At 34.7% G+C, this 25,140-nt stretch overlaps 1 protein-coding gene across 7 annotated transcripts in view; it reads left to right on the forward strand.

Annotated features, from left to right (window-relative positions):
• VPS13B (vacuolar protein sorting 13 homolog B) overlaps positions 1–25,140 on the forward strand; it is a 429,942-nt gene that overhangs the window by 248,671 nt on the left and 156,131 nt on the right. For all 7 annotated transcript variants that reach the window (XM_041413097.1, XM_041413101.1, XM_041413100.1 and 4 more), the window contains 3 exons: positions 242–383; positions 2,163–2,571; positions 8,011–8,122. In XM_041413097.1, the coding sequence (XP_041269031.1) occupies positions 242–383; positions 2,163–2,571; positions 8,011–8,122 (663 nt within the window). The remainder of the gene's footprint in view (positions 1–241; positions 384–2,162; positions 2,572–8,010; positions 8,123–25,140) is intronic.

A 25,140-nucleotide genomic window follows, 5' to 3' on the forward strand; every position in this document is an offset into this window, starting at 1 on the left:
TTCTCATGTGTCTTGACCTCTTGCTTTAGGTCGTCCTTTCACATAAAATTTTACACGTACCTTTTTTAATCTCTTTTTTTTGTTTGACCTGATTGAAATTCAGCTTTTTAGGAAAAGATATGGCACAGGTTCATCTTGCAATTGCATCGAAACACACAAGCTAAATGTAAACAATTATTTTTGCTTACAGCAACTTTTTTTTTTTTCTTCCTATCTTCCATGCCTCGTTCATTACCTCAAGCCTTGGGGAAGATTCTTGGTCTCTGGGGCAATATGGAGGTGTGTTCCTTTCCTGTACTGACAAGCTGAACAGACGTACCTTGTTGGTTCGACCTATCAGCAAGCAGGATCCTTTCAATAACTTCTCTGGCTTCTTTCCTTCTGTAAGAATATTTTTAAAATTTTTGAATACAGAACTTTCACTAATAAATTCCAGAAAAAAAAGAGAAAATTGCTTAATTTCTTGTAATCTATTTTTTTTTTTTTTTACTGAGTGTATTTCTTGGTGATATTTATTATGTAACTTGTGTTATTTCCACCTCATCCTTTAGTAATAGTTGTCATTTTTTAGTAGATAAGGGAATGAGGGTTGATGGTTCACAGCCTTGTACATAACAACAGACCACTGAAGTCAGAGAGATTAATTTAAATTAGAAGTGAGCACACACGAGTATGAGTGAGTATGTTTGAAGGCCAAATATGTAAAAGCCAGTACTGAATGCTGCATTTTTTAGTGTAATTTTGATATCTACTTAGGGATTTAAGTACTTGGTATTACTGCACTATACCTTTATGCAGTCTTTTAAAATTGCCTGTCTAATTATGAGAATGCAACAATTAATAATTCCATATTTGAGTCTTCCTTTTAAATGCTTGGAAGTTTACTAGCTGATTCAGAATATCTCAGTGTGAGATATTTAAGTCAATTTCTTCTTGCCTCTTTATCCTTGAGGAACTTCATGTGTTTTGACATTGGCCTCTTTATCTGTGGGTCTATGGAATTATTTTATGTTAGTGAAAGTTCTGGATGGTCTGATTTATTTTCATCATGAAAATCAATTGGGAATCCTTTCTCTTATTCTGTTTAATAAATTTAAGTTAATAAATTTAAGTTAATAAATCGTAGTAAATAAATTTACAAGTTTGTTTTAACTAATTTACTTTTAAAAGCTTCCAGTTTTCCACCATTTAAACTATGTATCCTGTGTATTTAAGAAAGAGATGTTCTTCTGCTAACAATGTTTAAATTTTTTAATTGATTTCTGTCAAATATACCATGATGAAAGAAGCAGCTACTTGCAAAATATAGTTGCTTTCATTTGTGCTTACATGATTAAAGCTGATATTTAAATAATATTAAAGAATTCTGTCAACATGATTGTTGCATTGTTAAAATAATGGTTTTTACATATTTCCATTTATAACAATGACTTAAAAACTTTCAAAGGTAATATGGAAACTTTCCTGTCCATCTTGAGGGAGCTAAGGATTTAATTGTCATCTTTAGCAAGACAAATCTGTCTTAAGTAAAGGAATCTGCTATTTTTAAAGTACAATGCAATGTATAATGAAATTATGTGCTTTAGTATGTGGCACAGGTATTTTCATTAAATACTCTGAGGTGATGAGGCAAAACCAGTTCAGTAGTTATTTAGGTGACTCTGGGTGGTTTATGCACCCATGTTGAGATGGGGTGAAGCTGTCTTAGCACCCAAGTGATATTTTAACAGCTATGGTGTCTGCACATGCAGAAGGAACAATGCAAAGGGAGTGAGATCTGCAAATATCTTAAATGAAGGAGAAATCAAAATATGTAAATGTGTTAAAAATATCAGAAAGAGTTGGTAAATTTAGGGTTTTTTAATAAATGAGGGGTTTTTGGCTGGTTAGGTACGAGTTTCCTGAAATGTAAGTAATTAGAAAAGAACAATATGTTCAGAAATCTGTGGTTTTCGATGACCCAATGCAGAGAAGTATGGACAAACTGTGCATTCAAAAAAATGAAGGGTATTTCGTTGTTTCATTTTTTTTTTACTATTAAATGACTGTAGGAAGCTACTAAAAATATAGAATCCTAAATAACCAGAAATATGGTAATTGATGAATGTTGCATGTAGATTTTTGCAGCAGTTTATTTATTTATTTATTTTTCCTTGAAACAGACAACTGCAAAACTTTTAGATGGCTCACACCAGCAACATGGATTTCTTTCTCTCACTTATACCAAAGCTGTGACAAAAAATGTCCGGCACAAACTGATATCAAGAAATGAACGAAGAACATTCCATAAGCTGTCAGAAGGTCACACTGATGGTTCTCCTCATTTTCTCCATGAGATCCTTCTCTCTGCTCAGGCCTTTGATGTGGTCCTCTGTTTTCCTTTGCTAAATGCAATTGCAAGCATTTTTCAAGCCAGGTTGCCAAGGAGTCAAAAGGAGAAAAGGAAGTCACCAGGTCAACCAATGAGGACGCACGCGCTGACATCCCGCAACCTGCCGCTGATTTATATCAACACCGGCGTGATAAGAGTCTTCTTCCCCAAAAATGAGGAAGATCATCATATTGCAGAAGGTACAGTATTTTATGTTAGAAAAGTTTTGCTGTTTGATATTGTAGATGAATAGTTGCAGATAAATCACTGACCATTGCTTCAGTTTTGAAGGTTAGAGTTAGGAAACATCTAACATTCATGCTACTTCTCTGCACATTTGCTCTAAATTTCTTTTTAGCTATTTATTTGACCCTTGCTTTGGTATCTATAGAGTTTGCTTTTAAAATGTGATTATAAAGAATGGTCAAAAATTCTGGGAAGAGAGCTTGACCTAGTTCTGCAGTGATGATTCTGTGTCAGCTTACGTGACGCTGGTATCAGTGCAGTGTTCCACAGACACCTGTCCCAGCAGGGAGTGTAAGCAGGGAGCATTAGTCCTTGTGGACATTGACTACTGGAAAACCATGTGGTAGTAAAGCAAGTAGATAGTTTAGTTTGTAAAATATTATTAAAATGTGCCTTATGGATGGTGTGGTTTAGCATTTTAGTTGAAGCTGTTCCAGCTCTCTTGTGCAAGAGGCTTACAGGTATTTACAGAGCTTGGGTAGTGTAAGATGTTCAGAAATAGTTATGTGATTGATGGATAATACTTATTCTGTAAGATATTGTTTTCCCTTTGTATGTAAGAATATATTTCCATCCCTATTACAGTCTTTATATATAAATAGAGATGCTGATGTTAAAATTAGACCATGTAATAGCTAATGGAAGTACATTCACTTCTCACAGTTCTTCTAGAGATTAAAAAAAAAGTAGTGTTTTGCTAATATAATGATATATTTACGTAAGTTCAGTAGGTATGGAGCATTTTTTTACCATTATGTACAACACACAATATAATCCTAAGAGTATAATCTTTGGGTTTTTCTCATAACCTAATTGCAAGAAGTGCACGCAGTAAGAATTTACATAGATCATTTTTTTGCCAGCATCCTCTACAATTTTCCAACTGGGATTGCTGAAAACACAGGAAGATAAAATTAGACTGGCTGTCTTGGCAAGAAAGAATTATGATTCTAGTTGGAAGGGAGTTCTAGGGCACGCTGTCAAGGAAATCTTTTGTAAAAGTATGTTTTTGTAGCTCTGTGACTGTATACTTCATTAAAAAGAAATTATAAAAATAAAACTTTGTCTTTTTGCTGTTTCTTGCTTAAGAATGCTTGCAAGGAACAGAATTGCCATGGTTAAGCAGTCAATGTAGGAAGAAAAACTGTATGCTTTTAAAGCAAAATGCTGAAGTTTATCCTAATTAATAAGACAGCCAGCTACACTCTTCCACTCTTCCACTGGAAAACTCTGAAATAGCATCACTACGAAAATTGGTGCTATTCTTTCATTTCTTCTTTCACCCCAGATTTTCCCAAAGTCTCATTGGTTTATAAACATGAAATAAATTGCTTCTCTCTTCTCCTGCTTATTGCCTTCAAGAACAATAGAAATTAGAAACAATAAGGAGCAAGAGTTGAGTAAGGCCCACATATCTGTTGTGTTAGGTCAGAAGAGTGTTATATCTTCTGGAGATACACCTCCATAAGATCCTCATTCATCGTTTATTGACTATGAGAGATTTTCAGTCCAATCAGACTTGTGTGTTTCAATTTGTCATCACTGCAGTAAAAGCAGAAAAATTATTTCAGTTTCTCTTCTAGGCAGTTGTCTGCTGTTCATATCCTGTGCATGCTGATAGCTACAAAAACTGTCCTTCTCCCAAACACTACAAGTAATTGTGGCTTTACATGTATAGTTAAAAAAAAGCAAATCTGTTGTTTACTTGCAACTTCCACAGTGAACTGCGGTAGACAAACACTGAAATAATCAAAATCATATTTCTTCTTCTGAGGAATTTGCATACATGCATGCATGACTACACCCACACAATTTTACAGTATTTTAGTTTCACGGTTTTTGCAGCAGCACCAATTAACATTTCTTTTTGTGGTAGTTTTGAGGACAGCATTCTATCCTTGGCAATAAGCAATGCTGCTTTCTCTGAGTTTGATTTGTTAACACATCAGGTGGTGTTTCAAGCTCTGGCCAGCAGCCCACACTTACTCAGCCATGAAGTAAAGGTAACTAAATATATGAAAGCAGTATATGACAAGTAGGAACAAGAATTACTGCATAGCAGAAGACTAAAAGTAAAATTGTAAATTGCAAAACACTGATAAGAAGTTTTAAAGACAGAAAAAAATCCACATCTGGCTGGTTTGAGGACAATAGCAACTCTTTTCTTGTACATACTAGGAGCAAAATATCAGGAATCACTATAAAGGACATGATGAATTTGTTGATAGTGAAAAACAAAAGGCAGCACACTGAATAAATGTATGTCCTGCGTTTGTAGAAGTGATATATTCTTGTCACATGAGCATGACTATCTGCTTTGAAGTCTGTCATAACATATGGTCTGTAACATCCTCCTCACTTACTATTAAAGTTTCAAATCAGTCAGGCTGAGTAAGTTGTGTTCAGGGAACTTGGTCTTCTGAGGCTAATTTTTAACACACCTTGGAAAAACAGGTTTTTGACAGCTGGAGGTTTATCTAGTAAAAGGGAAAGTGTAATGTTCAAATAAAATTAAGACAGTTAATATTATTGTTCTCTCTTGGAAAACATAAAGGAAAAATATTACATGATTCAGTTAATAAAGAATTACATATTTTTACATGAAAATAAATATGGTTTTATGGGAAATTAGATGTTCAAAAAACATCTGATTTCCATTCTTCATTGTGATTTCAATTCTTAGTTGATAAAACATTTGCAAAGATTTGATATGCTTAGACTTTTCTAGGGAGTTTGATATTTTGTCTCATGGTATTTAATTTAAATACATCCCCATACTCTCTCTGTGGAAATGTTAAATGAATTAAAAATGGCTAACCAGGAATAAAAAAAAAATAACCCACAAAAACTCATCAGTTGGGAATAATAAATGAAATTGGTGTTTAATAGTCTGAAAGTAAATATAAAACCGTTGCTGCTATCATCAGCGAATGTTGCACAGCATTTCCTGAGGCCATGCATCTGGGTTATGGTGCTTGCATACTGCTTGTAGAAAGTACAGTAAATCTTCTAAAGCTAAAGTTATAAATCAAGGAAGGTTTACACAGACTGGGTCTTCAGGACTGGAGAGACTATTCTGGGAAACAGTGGCTGAAACAGCTTGTGGGTCACAGGGAAAAGAAATAAGGGAGGTAGCTGTACTTCTGCGTATGGCAGAGGCTGGAATATCATGTCCAATTTGCTTTCTGTTGTAAAACTGAATGTTGATAAAAGTAGAGAGGGTGCTGAAAAGTATCAAAAATATTAAGTGCTAGATGAGGAGGCTTAAAAGGAAGGATTAAAAGAGCATAAGTTATTTAGCTCAGCAAAAAGATGACTGAGATGAGTGGATAAAACCAAATGAGATGGTGAACAACATCTTTACACTTGAGTCTGTAAGATTTTCCTAGATTGTACTTATATTGTAAGTATAAAGTAATGTATGTGCAGTATCATATTGTAAGTATACTTAAATTGTAAGTACGTTTTTAAAATGTAGCATAGATGATTTTCCCCTCAAATTTTTTTAATATCTGCCATGACTGTGATTGTTTACTACATTATTCCCATACTTTGCAAAGCATGGGTTAATGAATGGAGATATGAATTCATATGACTCTTTAGAAACCAGTTGATTGTATTAATGTCTTTCATTCTTTCTGATTTTAAATTGCCTTATTTATTGAACATGAAAGGTCCATGCCCAGGCTTGAAAAAAACTCCTAAAATACTTACACAGCAGAGACTGTTATGGATAGCCCTGTGCTTATTTTGCTTTGCTAAGTGTCAGAGACAAATTAAAATTCTTAGCCTAAGGTATATTTTATTAAGAACCACTTCCCAAGAATAAGGCGTCTGCCACCTAATTGAGTTGCAGTTATAATCAGATGTTTATTTAATACCATGACTCCATTTTCTTATATGAGTATTAGAAAACAAACACCCAACACCTAAGTGTACAGTGGCAGTATTCCAGTACTTAGTATAGCGCCTTACTACTTTTTGAAAATATGAGTTCAGATTTAGTTTTTTATCAGCTTAACTCTTGTATCTTATTTCTAGCAACCAAACCATCCGTAATTAGTTCTGTTTTGCTTTGGGGGGGCTAAAGGATTTGTCTTCACTTTGTAAGTACATGAGGTTCTTTTAAATAGATGGTTTGTGTGCTAATACACTTGTGTGTCAGAACGTGTGTTCCCACTTTACCACATATTTACTGGGGTATTCCCTACAATAGTTTGAAAATCTATTATTAGAATTTCTGTGATTTCTTAGATCTGTTCAGAAATATACATGTCTTTATATGTATTTAGCTGCAAAGCATGGTGTCTTTTTCACCAACACATTACTGGGTTCGAAGAAACCATTTTTTCAAGCATTACATTTTCCTGGTTCTTACCACACCAAGCATTTCATGCTTCAGTAAATTATTTAAACTGTCTTCTACTGCAATCTTGTTTTCAAAACTCATATACGAGAGTCTTGCAGAACTTCCTTGGGTGTGGGAGCAGGTGTGATGTCGTTCCATCCTTGTTACATCTCACGCAGGTTTTGCAGTGAACCGTTCCCTTCACATGATGAACTCTTTCAACTTGCATCACACCTGCTCCAGAGTTTCCTAGTTAATATGGACTCTTAATATGGAGCACAACCTTATTCAAGTGCTTTGTCTGTGCCTGCTGACAGAGTTAGCTTTCTACAAAAAATATGGTGCTGTTTATTTCTGTGCAGAACTTTGGGTTTTGTCTAATATGACCACTGCTTTTAAAACTGAGAAACTTTACATGTGGCTGAAATTTGAAAATTATGGAGATAAGTGGAAAGCAGAGATTTTTTTTGTCTCAGAATAATTCTGTTACTGATGTGAAATTTACTGTCCAGTATTACATCTTGTTCCATGTATATGTGTCAGATTTCAGATTCTCTTGTTTCAGTCTTTGTGTTTGAACTTTCCATGTGCGTTGCAGCCGATTGCAAATGCTACCAGGATGGTTATACTGTGATATCCTGTAATGTTTTACATCTAAAGATATAGGCCCATAGTAAAAAGGGTGCACAATTCAGAGTGGTTTACATGCTTATATTTCAGCAAATAGTTATTGGAGAAACAAACAGATCACAAAGAATATGTCATAAAATGTCTGAAGTCATTTTGAAATACCCCCCTAAAAGTGTCAGAGAGACTGAGAAGTCGCAGACCAGGATTCAGTGGTGTGATAAAACTCTGGGGAAATGAAATTACAATAGTTTTGTCTTTATGTATCACAGCAGGACTATTGATTTTATGTTGCTCCTGTGCAAAATTGAATCCTTAGCAAATATTCTTATGTACATTTTTAAAGAAATAATAATTGTTCCTGGTATGTGCATTTGACTTTTAATCAAACACATATTTTCTCTTCTCCTAACTACAGCTAATCCATCAATTAAAGAAGACACTTTGGTTCTCAAGATTGGATCTGTCTCTATGGCTCCTCAGGCTGACAACCCTCTTAGTAGAGCTGTGCTCAGAAAAGACATTTATCAGTAAGTGTCAGGGGAGGGGTTTGGCTTTTCATATATGGTCTCAGAAAAATTCATTCTGGGAGAAGTTAATTGATCAATAAAACTGGTATGTGCAGCCTGTAAAAATACTTTTCACATACAATCTTTTGATATTCAAAACCAGGTTTTTCTGATTTTCTTCACTTATGGGCTTTCAAATCCATTTAGACAAATCAAGTTCTGCTGTGAAGTGCTGATGAATAACAGAATTTAAATGTCAAATCACTATGAAGTTTAAACTCACAGATGAGAACATTTTAAGAGGCTTTCTTTTATTCAGCTACTACTAAGTTCACCTTAGAGAAAAGGAAATTTTTTGTGACTTCCAAAGTGTTCAGTAGCCATATAGTGAGAAGGAGATAGATCTTAATATAAATGGTAAACATATATTCAAACTGTAGGATTCTTGATGTCATGTAGATCAAAGCTTAAAGGAATGCAAACTTCTAAGGAGCTCTTTCCCAGTAAACACATTTTCTGTGAAAATGTCATGCTCTGGATTGTGTCACTAAGTATGTGCAAACCACACTAATCATATATAGGCAGCAAAACTGGTGAACATATGTAATCAACATGATAAAAGTAATATATGATCCTTAGTAGAGTTGGCACTGTTGCCAGACATGAAAGTAGGGTTGCAAATAATACCAAGTGAGAAAAGTCACAGAAATACAGATGAACAAGTGTCTTTTACTTCCCGTTGGTCTGTTTTTCAGATGTGGCAATATTTTTAACTACTTCATAGTGCTCTTCAATAGAAATTACAAACATCAAAATCTTTTCCCAGCAGTAAAGCATTTACTGCCTAGAAAATGACAGCAAGTTTTACTTTTGTCAAGACTAGGATTTTTAGGAGACCATGAAATATCTCCAATTTCACTTCTGATCACTTAGAAGTTGTAAGAAAGTCTTTTTCTTCATATTTCCATGTGGAAGCATTTAAATTAATGGCTTTGCTTGTATGTTTGGTTATAGTAGTTTATCCTTTCTTTTTTTTTTTTCCCTTCTGTTTTTAAATGAGCATTTTATCTTTTCTATTATGGAGCTTTCATGGAAAAAGTCTTGCAGCCTAGCACTAGCAGTGGCTTTGGGTGGCAGGGCCTGATCCAGCTCTCCAAGTGCTCATAGATGGAAGAGATCTTCCAGACATTTGTACAGGCTCTTCCTGCTCCCACCCTTTCAGTCTGGGGACTCTCACCTGATACCTGCTTTAAGAATCAGAGACCCAAATGTAGGTTCCCCTCTCCTCATAGCAACAAAAACTTTATCAAAAAATGCCTGATCATAAAGTGGAATCTGCAATTACCAGCTTCTATAAGGTTGTTTCAGTCTCTCTGGGGAGCTGTGTGATGTTCTTTGTAGGCACTTTACAAACCAGTGGTAAGTAACCCTTTACATCTAAAATCAATGTAGCCATGCTAGTTAACATTTTTGAGTCTCTATCTTTGCCTATATGGCTTTACCTGAAATGCTGACATTGAGTGCTTTTCAAAGGTTCTGATGCCAGTTTGCATTATGGCCTGTGGGGCTTAGATACATAAATGTTCCAGACAAGATTTGTGCAGTGTATATTTGGTTTCATGGTTTTAATGCAGATACAATGTGCTCCAGTTCTCCTTCAGGAATCATGACACCAAATGAGTAAGGTAGGAATAACCACTGGGCCAGAAACATCTCTCATCTGACTGCTACTGGCATTTTGTGACCAGTCTCTCAACATCATGCTTCCTATGTCTTTTTCTAAGTTGTCTGACATTTAAGTGATTTCCTCAGCTTCAATGACCACTCCTCTAATTTCTCATCATCTGTCAAATGATTTGTTCTTTTCTTTCCTGTTTTAATCATCCACTTATGCTAGCTTTACTATTTCTAAGACATATCAGAGCAGAGCATCAAGTTACTTTGCAGTGTTTCATAGAATAAGATTGAAGTTGATAGTGGGTGGTCTTTTGTTTTTGAGAAGAAGGTGACTATCTTAATCTGTTTAAGGAACTTCCAAGATTTTCAAAGAATAAAAATTAATACTTTTTAAATTTAAAATACTAAGATTCCTGTTTGGGATTGAACTAGATCCATTTTCTAATTACAAAATCTTTGATGTAGAACAAAGTGTACTTACAGAAGTGTGGTTCAGGATATCTCTTCACTGTCTTTCGTTACAGTCGCTGCTGTCAGACAGCTAGAATTCTAAGTGAAGTTAATTTCACCATTTTTCAGATTTTTTTAAAAATAAAATTAGGCAAAGGGTTCCGTATTGTTGGGCAGGACATACAGTCTGTATACAAGTTAAAAAAAACAATGGGATATTATTAACACATGATATTGGGTCTAAATATGAGAGTTCTTACAAAGTATTTTCCCTTTTTATCGTGCCCATGGCACATGGTACTAGATAAAAAACCTGGAGCTAATACAGAATGCTTGAAAATTGAGTACTAAGATGAGCAAGCCCACACAAAGTGTAGCTCATGTACTTGGTGAAAAATTTCTTGGCAGGTATTAACAGAGGTACAAGTAGTACAATATCTAGTGTAAGAGACTCTAAAAAAAATAAATTACAGAAGCCTGTTGGTTGCAGAAGAATTAGCATCTGCAGTATTCTAATAATGCCAACATGTTGTCTTCTGTCTTTTTCCAACCTCTCTTCTCTAATTTGGTGCTGCTGCTTTTAATAGAATAAAAGAAGATTAATTGTTTTCTGAACCACTGTCTTTACAATGTTTCTGGAGTGGGGATACAAACTTAATTTGTGGTGTCACTTTGCTTTAAACAGTCTTCTGTTTAGGCCTGAACTACAACCACATGCAATTAGGGTCACTTTTGTAGTGCTTCATGAGAAAGAGGAATTTTTGCTTCTCATTTAGAAATTGTTCTTTTAGGAAAGGCTGAGAAGCATTTTCATTGCTGGAGGCTGAATAGCATTTCCAAACATCTTTTGAATTTGTCCCATAATTTTATACATGAAAAGCTGAATGTGCTCACATATCATTAGTAGAATGCCAGTGCATGAAAGGTAGGTTTGGTACAGCTGCAGGTCATACTAAATAAACCAGACCACTTTTGGCCTGTAGGCTGAAGTGACTCCATCTATTGTGTCTTAGGAAAAAGAGCTTACATGCTAACGTGGAGAGAGAACTGAACTGAAAAGGGACTGTTAGGAAAACAATGTGCCTCAATCATTTGGGCACAAATGTAGTTTCAGGTGATTATTGGAAGTTGAAAATAAATGTATTGACTTTGTAACTTCAATTTTCCGATACTGTATAAAAATTAGTCTTAGAGTATTTTCTCCAGTAGAAAACGGACTAATTTTTGATATTAATGTGTAGTAAAGAAATACACATGCACCATAACAGCAAATTAAGGGCTCCTGAAAGTATGGTGACACATTTCTGTCTGGAGACAGTAAGAGACAATGTCTCTTTTTTGATTTTTTTCCCTTCTGAATTGTAGGAGTTGGTTTTAATGGTTTTTCATTATTGTGTGACTGTTTAACTTCTGTTCCAGCTGCATTTATGTTCCATAAATATTACCAGAAATGTACATTGCCATCAAGAAACTGCCAGTTCTGTTGATTGGGAGATTATCAGATTATCAAAAGACCTCGGAATAGGGTCAGGGGGCAGAATAAAGGAGGTTTTTTGGATAAGAATGCAAGTGAGGCAGTTGCCTAGCCTGGCTAAAGGGAGGGAATAGCAGTTAATTGAAACTGTGAAGGAGTCAGTCAGAGTAAATAAAGTTTCTGCTAAACAATGAAGGACAGAACTATATTTTTGTGGGCTTTAACTACTGATGAATTTTTTGGAAATGTGTATGTTGGGGGTATGAACAGTGAATAGCACTAGTTGTGCTAAGCTACCAGCAGAACTAGGCACTGTCATCAGGGAAATGGTTGAGAAAACTTCATTGCAAGACCCAGAAATTCTGGTTCTCTGACTGAAAAAAAATGAGACGAGGTAGATGTATGGATATGTATTCATATGTATTCATATGTATTACATATGAAGTTGAAATTGAGATGATGTTCAGTTCTGCTTCTGTTTTGGGATAAGGGCGCTATTCCACCAAATACTGTGCAAATGCTCTGGTGGATTATAGAGGTAACTGCTGATCATCCCCAACAGGCTTGTTTTAGCAAACTGTCATGGAACAATAATTAATGGAGTTTTAGGGAGTATCCATGAACAGATAGAGTAAAATAATGTTGAGTTACAGTATTGTTAATGCAGAAATGAAATTGCTGACAATGAACTCAGAGAATAGAGGCTGATTGGAGGCTGTTATGTAAATGTCTTACTTAAAAAGTCAGGAGTAATACTGCCAAACTATCAGCTTCTAGGAGTTTAGGTAAGCAGAATCCCAAGCTTTCCTCAGCTTGGCCAGTAAAGAACCTAATTGTTGTCCACGCTCTGGATTCATCATTTTTGAGATCCAAGGATTTCATTCATGTCATATATCAAAGCTTAATAGTCCAGGTCTGAGTGTTCTATGGTCATTTTCATGTGTAGATCTTTCATAGATCAAAGCATAAATCTGTCCCTAGACTGTTTCCAATTTGTGAATGGAAATGGAAATTCTTTAGACATGCCCCTCCCCGCAAAAACAGTACATCTAAAGAGTTTACTTATGAAAAGGTAGCTGTAGATGTCATTACTTTTTCATTTAAATTTTTATTAACACACACCTTTTCTTATTACAGTTTTCTCATTTTGGTAGTTTACTGTTTTTCACTGCTTAACTCTCAAACATTTGCAAATAGCAAAATAGCAGCAGTAGCTGCTATTTGTATTTATTTCAAGGAAATCCATCTTGAACATCCTTCTAATAATCATGTAATGCCCATTATTGGTTAGCAAAAATCCATCAGAAAATAAGGAGTAATAAAAATTTTCTTTGTCTGTACTGATAGTGCTGGAGTGAAAGAAGGAAAAAAATGATTAAAGGAATTTATGAAAGAATCACATACGTAGCCAGCAGTCTGTGTGGAAATCTGTTTTTTCTTTCAAATGTGGTTTGGAAATTCAAATGCTTTTCAAAACTTTTCAACAGCACCCACATCTGTAAGCATCTTCTCTACAGAAATATTTTGACATGTTTATATTTGAAAAAATATACCTTGAAATTATTGTTCAAAAAGCCTGGATTTTCTATAACTTTATTATACGTAAAAAGATTACTTTTTGATATCTTTCTTTTCAAACCAAACAACAGTTTAAAAACTGTTCTGTTTTTGCATAGAAGTTAGCATTAATATAGCTAGATGTTTCCCAGATTATGGACCTAATATGCATAATTTCCTTTTGAGAGTTGATTATTTTACAAAGGTTATATTAAGATTTATTTTCTATTTTACCTATTTTTGTTCTCAGTATGTCATTGAGATTTATCTGCTAGGCAAACAAAGAATTCTCTTGTTTCTTAGAGTTTCTTCTTCTCTGAATGAAGGCATTAAAGATAATCAGTGAAAAAAATTGTATGAACATAGTTTTTGAGGGAAATGTGAGCTGCTTATTAAATGGTCCGTATTTACCACAGGGAATTAGGAAAAGTATCAGCTTTAGTATGTTGTAAAATCACTACCGCAGTTTTTCACAAATTTCAAAATTATTACAATGGCAGGGTGATGTTATATAGGACAAAACATTTAAGAGAAGAAATTATTAGTGTTTTAAAAAGCATGGATTTTATTCCATATAAATTGTGAAGAGGGATTGTGTTAGCATCCTTTTAAGTTCTCATCTATCTCTGTTAAGGAAAAAAAATTGTAACAGCAAAGATTTTGAAATTTTGCTCGCGTAATTTATTTACTAGTTTTTTTCAGATTTTGAATGAGGATGATTTTATTTCTGAAAATTTTTTTTAACAGGATTCTCTCTGCATATAATTTGAATGTACAATCTTGTTTCTTTTTGCATGTAATAATCTTTAGAATTAGTAGTTGTTGAATTGGGGTGTAAATCAAAATATTCATAGTAATTGCAGTTTCTGAATATTTGTCTTTGCTACAGCACTTGATCACATGGTTTTTAGCATAAAATTGTCTAAAGACTTAGGAATATCATCTTTGTCTTCTGTAAGAATCCTATACTACTCTCTGGAGTAGGGTTTGGAAGTAAAGTCTTTTCCTGCTTTACATTTCTGTCTTCTTCTGTGTTTAGCAGAGAGGCAAAAAAAAAAAAAATCTGCTCAGACCTTTTGCCCAGCAAAATATTCATATGTATGGATAGCATTACATGCAAACACCACTCCTAATTAGCATTGGCATGTTTAAAGCTATTGCAGCAGTTATTAATTTAAAACTCGCAGTGGAAACTAATTGTAAAATAACAGCTGGAACTGCCCATTTAGTTTCAGAAATGTGGCTTGCTAATTATCTAATACCAAAAGCTATTCAAAGCTAAATTTATATTTGGAATTTGGCTTTAAAAATGTTCAGCTTTAACCTTGAAACTTGTTTTTACTTGAAATTTCCTTGTGAAATTTCAAGTAAAATCTTCAAATGTATATCTTCAAAATAAATAATTTTCCTAAATATATAGATTTAAAATACATTTCCTTAAAATGTAAGAGTAAAAATAATTTCATAAGAAAATAATTTTTACAACTTTACTTTTCTCTTTAATTGTTAAGTTTAATCACTGTGTTTTCCATACACATACCCACTTTATATTTTTTCTTTCACTGAGTAGCACAGAACTTGATTTACACAATATGTTTTAATTTCTTTGTGCAATTCCTCAGAGAAATGAAATTGAAATATACTTCATAGAAACATCCCTGTCAAAGAGCAGTGGCATTTTGTCATTTAAGCAACCATTTGTTGTTAATCAGGACTGCATTTTATATATTTTATATGTTAATCAGGACTGCATATTTAATAAGGAAACCTTATTAAATATGTTAGAGGGGAAAGAAAAACAAGTACATATCATTAAAGAATGAATTAAAGGAATAACCAATTAATTTCAACAGATCAAAGCTGAAACACATAGAATTGATAAAGACATTTTTGAAGTCTAGTAATTCTTAAACAGTGCATATATTAAAATATTTTAATATACAAAACCAGTGACCTTCCTCAATGATTTATTGTTATTTTTAACTTTGTTTTGAGGACTTAATATATATTTTATCTGCAATGCTCTTCCTTTCTGCTTCTGGCTTGGCTGAGGTGTTTGCATAACTGGGTTCTTGTCACTAGCTGCATCCTGTGTGATTTAGAACTAAATTGGGAGTGGGTTTCCAGGCTCCCTTTAAACTGGATTGTGTGTTCAGGAATTTCTCAAGTTGGACAGTTTAGTTGTGAACGTAAGAGCCAGGCATCAAGGATGCATCTCTTCAAAATGGAGTCTGCAACGTCTACGTACTTTATGTGATTTACTGTGGCATGTACTCCATTGCTTTCATTTATTATGATGCCATCACTAAACAGCTTCAGGTCAGAAGTAAATAGCAACTTAAAAGTAAAACTTCCACAAAGGCATTGCTGTCTCTGCTTTCTTCATGTGCTATAAAAAGATTTCTCAGCTGTGTGTGATCTTAACTACTGTATCTTCTGCAAAGTCAAGGTTAAGTTAGAGAAACACAGCAGACTGGACTCAGAGGTTCCTTGGTCTTCTGATACTTCTTGATGTCTCAAATAATGTTTTAACATAATTTAGTATTTTCTGTGTGGTGTATGCAGATCTTGCCATGTGGAATTCATGCAGCCTCAGTTTTGAAATCTGTAAAAGGTTTAAGGTGACTGAGTGGAGGAGAGATTAGGATTTCTTTCATTTGTACTGGTTTCAGACACTGTTTAACATGTTTTTTCCTTCTTCTTTTTCGCAAAAAAAACCCTACAGTTCTGCTGTGATGAAGGCCAATCAAAATAAAATCAAACAAATTGTTTGGGTTTTTCTGTTAGTTCCAATCCTTTTAAACTCTTTATTGTAGTCTAGATATGCGAATGCTTTGTTTCCTAATTTCTTGCCTTGATATTTCCTAGTCCTAAGATTCTAAATACTTGTTATGTGTAGGGGTGTTTTTTTCTTGAGACCTAAGGTTATTGCAGTTATTCTCATCTTTTCCCTAGGAAGCATAATTTCTTTTCCCTTTTTTTTTTCCCCTCTATGTTTGCACATTCTGACTGAACCCCTCAGAATTCTCATATCTTTTTCTCTTTAACCAGCACCGAAATCTACCCCCTTCATGGAGATCAAGTCTCTAACTGTTGGCTTCCCTTAACTATAATAATGCCCCTTTCTCCCATTTGAAAATATTTTCCAAACTGTTAATTCCTCCCTAAAGCAATGCTTGTTTTACCACAGGGGAGAGAAAACATGTCAGATGTTTGAAGAGTTCTTTGAGTAGAGAGGTTTCTCACCATCCCATCCAAGCAAATCATGCCCTGTGAAGGTACTAAAGGGGTAAAGTGTGGCCCTGGGCTTCCTTGGGGTTGCCCAGAGTGGGGTGAATGTCATGTCAGTTTTTTAACATTGCTTTATCCATGGTTGCTTGGCAGTGAGTTTTGTGCCCATTTAAATTGTAAATCCAAATTTGAACTCTTCTAAAATCTGCTTCTTCATGGTGTTGCTGTTTGTACTTGTGTATAAGGAACAGGCTGAGGGACCTGAAAGAAATGAAAAAGTCTTGGGGCCATCAGGCAATTGTTTTCAGTAAGGTTATTATCTTGAGCCTATTTATTGTGTAAGCACACAAGGATTAGCCCTGGCAAATAGGTGTGTATCAGCTTGGGCTTGGATCAGCTTCATCTGCCATGATGATCTGGGCTTTTGAAACAGCACAGAGTTTGACACTGCGTACTAAGAATTTTTAAATAGTTCTCAGATTCAGCACTAACATTATTAAATAGACTGTAATAGTTTAAAAAGGCAAACAAGAAAGGGCACAGAGACAAAGAAAAAGCACATTAAATAACATTTAAAAATCCCAGAATACCTTTCACAGTTTATGTACTCAGCAACTTTCATGTAATGAAAATTTTTTCAGCTAAAACTGGGAAATAAAAGGTAATCCAAAAGATGGAGTTACTTTTTTATATGAGTTGTGTTTTGTGTTTCATGTTTTATGTTATAAAGCAACGTTATTGAAGATTTTACATTTCTTCATGTTACATCCCTTTAATCTTTGTTTTTCCTGAACAAGTAGCTTTATCTTGTGCCTGTTATTGTAAAATACAGGGGGAGTGAGGGGAGGTGTTTGCGTTTCTGTTAACATGGGAGAAAATAATTAGCTGGTTCTTAGAAATTAATGCCACCTTAGGAGCTGGAGTGGTTCCTCTGTATGAATTACTGAAGTAATGTTCCTTTGCTTTACACAAACTCCTTAGAGTTTCTTCCCAGACTCTACTTCACTGATTCTTAAAATGTAGGCTCGAATTCATATATCAAGGTTGCTTTTCTGTCCTATATACTGAAAATTAACATCTAAAGTCTTGGCTGCAGTAAATAATTTATTCTAAAAGAGCTGAGAAGAGCTTTTAAAACTTGTTATTTTGTACAGTTTTCTTCTTAACTGTTTGTGAGTAAATATAATTTCCATCAGCTCTGGTTTCAACAAATGCTTGTTGTTGAAAAGTATTTTCCAATAGCATATAAAGCAGATTTCTTTTCTTTGTAGCATTTTTAATTCTAGCAAGATCTCAAGGTAACTGTAATGCAAGTTGTGTGCTTCTGTTACTGAGAAAAGCATATCCCGTTTGTAATGAAACATTTGTTAACTTCTGTATACAGATTGTGGTTCATTCCGTAAATACTTGTGGGCTCTCTGATGTCCCTCACAGGGTTTTATCTATGACAAATTCATACCACAGTTCTTAAACTACATTTTGGATAGAAGATTTCTTTCTTTTGCAAAACTGTTTGCCAGTGTCTTTCATTTAATGCTTGTAAGTATTTCAACTTTGGTTTTCAATTATTTAACAAAAAGGATTATCAGAAATATACAGAATAGTAACATGTTATTTTAGCATATTTCTCTATGGGATACTCTTCCAAGCTCCCATGGCAAAATTAAATCCATGTTACTGTTACCCTGAGCAACTCAAATTTTGCTGTTTAAGTGAGCATGGTTCCTAGCTCTTAACTGACTTTTCCAATACAGTTTCACTTAGCTCAACCACCTTAAGTACAGTCAAAAGTCGTACTTAATGTTTGTTATGTTTAAGGTCTTACTGTGCTATTAAACCTTATTATGCTGCAATAAAGAAAAAAGAAGAAAAAAAGAAATTAAAAAGCCATGTACAGTGGGTTTATGTTGCATTTATTTTATTTTCTTTTTTTTTCTTTTCTTTTTCTTTTTTTTTTTGCTTAAGAAGAAAAAATTCCATCACTTCTTTTTAAGGGTTGGTTTGTAATCTTATGGGCTTTATTAGTTGTTGGACACAAAGATAAATGTACCATTCTTCAGCCTTTCAAAACATTTTTCATGCCCACTGATATTTTTGTTGCCAGGGTTTTGGTTTTTTCTGTGAGAAGGCAATGGCCAGCACTGGTATGTTAATGGCTAACACAAGTGCACATTGAGAGTAATAAAATACAGAGATAATATCAGGCATCTCTGTTTCAGTGTAAATGATTGGCATAAATCACAGCTACTCCAGTTTTCTGGCTTGGTATTGTGTGTTCTTGAGCACTAAAAAATAAATGGGTGTGGAGGTGGTACAAATAGAACACAGGAGTATCTACAAATAGATATGCTCTGTACTTCCAAGATAGGAAGAGAAGAGGTTTGAACTCTTTCTGATAACCAAAATTTTGTAACTATTCAATAGTATTATTTAATCATTGTATGTGACAGTTTTTCAAGAAACAGGAACAAACTTGTAGATGAGCAAATCCAGCTGCAAAGCAAATTTGAAACTTTTTAAGGTTGGAAGTGTATAAATATGTGCATATATGTATTCAAGAAAAATAGAGAGGAATTCAATTTTCTGGCTTATCTTTTTTTAACCCACTGTATTCAGACAGCTTCATTGGTTGATTTTTCCATGTTTTTGGCATAGTAAAAAAAATGCCTGATATATTATGTAACTGCAAATGTTATTGAAGTTGTTTTCTAAAAATAATTTTTAAAATCCAGGTTTTGTATTTTTTACACACTGCAGCTCATAAGAGTGTATCTAATTTTATTTACTAAACTGGACTCAAACTACAGATGATGAAATTTGCTGTTTCCCACATGGGCAGTGTGGGGTTTTTTTTGTGTGTGTTTGTATCTGTGTAGTGTCACTGCAATTTATTTTAGCTCCAGGCAGAAAAATAAAACTCTTAAGTTTTCTTTATAACCACCACCATTTAAATATTTGGGCTGCACCATGGAGTCACTGAACTACCTGACACTGGAATCTGTAGTCTTCATGGTCAGTATTGTGAGTACACAGGGATATTTTGAGTAGATTTGCATCTTTTTTGTTTCTCTCTTTGCCCTCCTTCAAATGTGTATTTAGAAATCAAACTGCCCTTCAATAAATTTTGTTAGGTGTAGATTCATACTGACTTAGGAGGAGCCAGTAGTCAGTTAATAGTCTAATGGGGTTTTAAGGAACAAAATGTACTGGCTTTAACGTGACAGGTAATGATTTCATAATTACTATGGAGTGTGGTTTTATATCAGGAGAGTTTTCAAGGGATATTGAAATAGACAAAGTAGTGCCAGGAGTTCAGGAAGAAGAATTAAAGGGTTATTTTTAATACTTGAAAGAGACAAAGTAGTGCCAGGAGTTCAGGAAGAAGAATTAAAGGAAGGTTATTTTTAATATTGTGTTATTGACATATTTTACAATATCATATACAGTACTTTAGAAATAGTTCCAGCTTGCCATTATGAATATGATGATTCTATAAGAAGAAGAAGAAGAAAATACAAGTGGGAGAAACTAATGTAATCAGTGCCAAAGATAAATGTGAATTGACTTGGAAAGTTAATTATTCCTGTTTTAGAGTAGTTTCTTGTATTGACCATGCTATAAGCATTACCAGTTGCAATAGACATGCTGAAAGTATGCATTAATACACATTGTTTAATGTAAAAAAAGGAAAAGCTGGTATTTATTTGTTTGTAATGTTCTTTTCTGCTTCAGATACAATTTCATTGATGTCCAGGTATGATTTTGATATACTGACACAGCAGCAAAAAAGAAATCCTGTCCCACGTCAGCTTATGAAACACACTGAGGACAGTTTGCCTTCCAGCCTGTTCCTTATACCAGGTTCTATTGCACCATTTAGAGAAATTCCACACATCAAATATGAAGGCTGTGTTCAGTGAAACTTCACCTAGGTATTTCCAGGTGGATTTATAGAACATCTGGAAAAACTGAGATATTGTACAACTTAGCTGGATTTATAAATTAAACCAAAGTGCAATTCAGGCTGAAAACAATGGGAAAATCACAAGATTATTTATCTTACTCATATGGTAAAGCAAGTACACAAAAAATATTTAAAAATCTGAAATGAAAGATCCTTTGACTGCTAGGCAGCATTAAGTTTTGAGATAAAATTATTTCTACCACAAAACAAAAGCATAAAAGTCTTTGGGTTAATTGTATTTTGTCTTTTTTACTAGTCCCCTCTCCAAACTTCCACTATTTAGGGAAACTATATTCCACTTGTTTTTTTCAAGGAACACTTGGCATCCAAAAATATCATGCAGACCTTCCACTGCAATTGTGCATACTTATCATTTATACAGTCTGTCAAGTGTATATTTATACAATGCTTCCTGAATTTGGGTGAATGTTTCAAAAGTATAAAGAGATTCCTCAAACTGTCTAAACATTAAACAGTATAAAAATGAAAAACTGACTTTTAAAAGTTCAGACTTGCTCATGCTATTATTTTTGCTGAGGAATTTCAACAATAAAATTATAGAACTAATTAAACAGATGACATCTAAATGCACAGCTGCAATCTTCAGCTTTGTTTCATCTTACACTTTTTTTGAGAGAGACCAGAATTACTTCATAGTTTACTAATACTGTACCTTGTGGCCATCGGGTCACTGGTACTGTGTTCCAGAGACAACTCCAGAAGACAAGTGCACTGCAGAAGTTCTTCAGCTTCTTTGCAGGCAATTACTGTACTGCAGCCCTTATAGCAGGGGACTGCAAAGGACTACCAGACTTTATTTGTCTGGTCACCTCACAGGATATGTAGAGAATTTTCTGCCCATGGGACTAAGGAAGGAAGCAAAGGGCCAAATTTTTTGATGTGTGATCTGCTGTAATTCCTTTCATGTGTTTAGTAGCTTTTATATGATCAGTGCCCTGCTACTAGTCCTGACCTTGGTGTGGCCCAGTTCACTAAAATCTGGCCTTCCTAAATGAATAGTAAATGGAATTATAGTAGCACCCATCTGGCACCACCACTGTAATTAATGAGTGTGAGGCGGTATTGGGTTTTTTTTTTCTCTATACAGGTATCTATTGGGTTTCAAAATAAAAATATTTAAGTAGGCACATAAATAGAATAAATAAGTAGTATATAGATTTTTAAATAGCAGTCACTAATTTTTATCCACGTTTTATAACTTTGTATTCTCAGAATACTCTCAAAATGTTTTCTATGCAATTAGTTATAGTCACAAAATCATTTTGGCTTTATGTCCACAGTATAAATTGGTAGGCTGTCAAAGAGGTTGTTTTTGTCATTTAGAGATACATACTAAGCAAGTTTAGAGAGAAGAGGAATGAAGCCTGCCTCTCCTGTTTTCCTTTGGCATGTTCTAGCCTTACAAAGAGGGACGCATGTCCCAAAGGTTCTCGTGTACAGCACATGGAGACCTTGCAGACTCTGCTCTTCTGCACTTCCGTGCATCCTGTTAGACTTGTCACCTCAGTTCTAACCAAGACAGTGTTTCCTGCTCCTTTTGAGAGGGTGTCAGCCACACATGCAAAATAGGCACAAACCATTGACTTCTATTCATCAGATTTCTTCTTCTGTCTTCAAATCTCTCTTCTCTTGCATTATGATAGCTCAATGAATGTCAGTCCTTTTATAAAATGGTTTGGGATTAAATAAATACCTGTATGACTCAGTAGTTGCAGTTGATGAAACTGGTGAAATAGAGGACACACAGTGGTTAGAGAAATGTGGTTGTAATTTTAGTTTTTCATCTCTAAGCAATTAGTTTAAGAACTGAGGGATTTTTCTGTGTTGTCTCTTTTTAAGAAAAAGCTACAAAGCAATTGTAAGGGAATACCTGTCTGCTTCAGCTTGGCAAGAAAAAGCCGTGCTGAAAAATATTAGTAAAAGAAAATAGTGTATTTGGATATTTTAGAAAAAGTTTGGTTATTACTATAATTCTTTTCTGTAGAAAAGTTATTGCTGCACAACTAGAAAAGTCTAGCAGCAGGGAGGGGATAACTCTTGTGTTTCTAACTATGCCATCTACATGTCTCAAAAGTGACTATTTAATATCTAGCTTGGACATATTTAGGGGAAGTATTTGTATGTAGAGTACTGTGATGGCTTTGTTGAAGATCCTGAATACCTTCTCTTAATGTCCCTCTCTGTCAGGAGCCATGATTGTCATAGTAGTAGGTTCTGGACTGTGCTTGAAGCATCTAGAAGTTGGGAGTGAATTCAAATAGTAGAATTCAAACACCTTTTTCATGGTTGAATTTTCTAAACGTGTATCTAACTCATCCTTATTCCAGACTCTGACACAGAGGAGACTAAAAGGTATGTTAGCAACAGTCAACTAAAATCTTTTATATTACCTGTTCTAAATGAGAATGAGTGTCGATGGTTTGTTCTATACACCCAGGTGGTTTTTTTCACCAAGCTGTTTGGCATTCATGTATTGGATCCTGTTTTAGGGCATGCTTATCCATAATTGGGGGTTTTTTTGTTGTTGTTGTTTTATGTTTTGGTTTGGGGGTTTTTTTCGGTTTTGGTTTTGGTTTTTTTTTGTGTGTGTGATTTAAAAGTACTGAGTTCCCACATGGAATCCATTGTGTTACCTAATGATCTTTATAGCTATTTGTTGTTGTATCCTCTGCTTTAGCTTTTTTTAACACTTACACCTGTTCCTCTCTTCTCAGTGGTACTTATCTCTGTAGGTATACAGAGCTAGAAGTCAGAAATTTATCCAACATTAATTTGAAAAAGAGGACTTGTTACTTGTTACACTTATATTTTTGCGTACCTGTAGCAATTGTTTGAAGTCAATCAGAAGAAAATTTTGCCTATGTTTCAGTTACTGGCCTTTTCTTTTTTCAGCACTCTAAATGTACGAGTAATCTACCTCTCAGCTGATTTATGCCTATGTACAAAAATGATAAACACTACAAATCATTATAAAGTTATAATTTATGAGTGTTGCTGACTACAAAACATTTTCAGTTAGAATGCAATTAATAACATTTTCCTTTGCATTAGGATGTGATGTATTTGTCCACTATGTAAATGTTAAGAAGGGGTCAGTCATTTTTATTTTGTTCACGGGCTACCACTGATGTTTTCTTTTTACAAAATTCCTACACATATGAAGATGAACCCAGGCACTTTAACCACCCTGACTTATAGGACATCTGCCATCTGTTATCTTGTGTAGATAATTTTGATATATCTGGCTGTGCAGATCACAACTGTAGGGCTAATCAGACAGAATGCAGTTTTCATTGTTAAAGAGATTCCTGTAATCAACAGTATCACTTGTTAATCATAAAGGCATTAAGCAAAGTAGCCTTACTGTACTCAGTTTATATTTTCATTTAATAAAACATTGCTGGTACCCAGTCCAGAGTATGCTGCCAGCAATTACGGAGATGGGACAGTAGTTGTGTTATTCTGAGACTGAGCTGGAGAGGGGAAAAGGAGCAGCTGCCAATAAAACCAGTCATGTGTGGCATGGTTCCTGGGGAAAAGAGGCAGAAACAGTGAGAATTGGAGTTTACTGCTGATGGCATTTGAAAGCCTGCTCTACTGATCCACACTAAAATAAATTGTTTCCAGCATGCTGGCTGTCATAAAACACTGTTTGTTACACCACAAGTCTCCCTATGGACAGATTGCAGGATGGGAAAGCAGAGGTGAGGTTACCCTTGTCCTGGAAGACGTGTGTATCACTCAGTATGGCAGAATATGTACCCAGGATCATGTGAGGATCTTCTCTTCTTGCCTAAAGATGTCTCCTTCTCTCTTCTTGCAACACTAAACCATTCTTCTTTTCTTTAATTTCAGCCTTAGTGCCCTGATTTTATGATTCCTTCTCTTGCCAAGTGTTGTGCTCTCCTTTTCTTTCTGCTTAACTACTCATTCTTCTTTCCATCTTCCTCACAAATAAGTGTTTTTAATAATTCCAAATTTAGGCACATACAGGACTACCATCATAAGAAGTCATGCTATAGGGTGTTTTTTTATTCTAGTACTAAGATCATGTCTCTATATTTATGTGATGTTGGGGAAGTTCTCTTTCTCTCCAAAGGGCTCAAGTGTTAACTTCTGTGACAAAAAGACATCTTTTATACCATTTGGTATAATATAAAAAAAAGAAAAAGTAGTTGCCTTTAGTTGAAAAGCTCATTCCTGTCTGAGGTTTTACTTATAGAAGCTCAGCATTCTCAAAGGCCAGCGTTGTTGTCATAGATTCTCTCGGTTTACCACATTTTTGTTCTGTGCTCTTCTTAACACCTGTAGCATCTCATTCCAGATGGAGTTCATGGTGTCCCTAAGAAACACATGCTTCAGTTTCCCTGTTTGGTACAATGCATTCAATGGCTTTATCAAGGAGGAAACGTTATTGAATTGGGCTGGGGAAAGGCAGTGAAGGTGCACTAGGTCAGTGATGAATACTGCTGTGATTTCTACAGTGGTCAGTCACATCTCATGCATAGGTGAGGGACTTCCAGACTACATCTGGCCTGGGACTTCACAAGCTTGAGCAGAAGAGGAAGGGGTCCTTTTACATATGTGCCATAGGTTATTATGTATTTATCCAAGCTTACTTTCTGTTTTCTTTTTAAATTAGGATAGGAAGGATCTTTTACCACC

This window comes from Onychostruthus taczanowskii, unplaced genomic scaffold, assembly GCF_017590055.1.
Source record: "Onychostruthus taczanowskii isolate IOZ18803 unplaced genomic scaffold, ASM1759005v1 scaffold4, whole genome shotgun sequence".
Lineage (NCBI taxonomy): Eukaryota > Metazoa > Chordata > Aves > Passeriformes > Passeridae > Onychostruthus > Onychostruthus taczanowskii.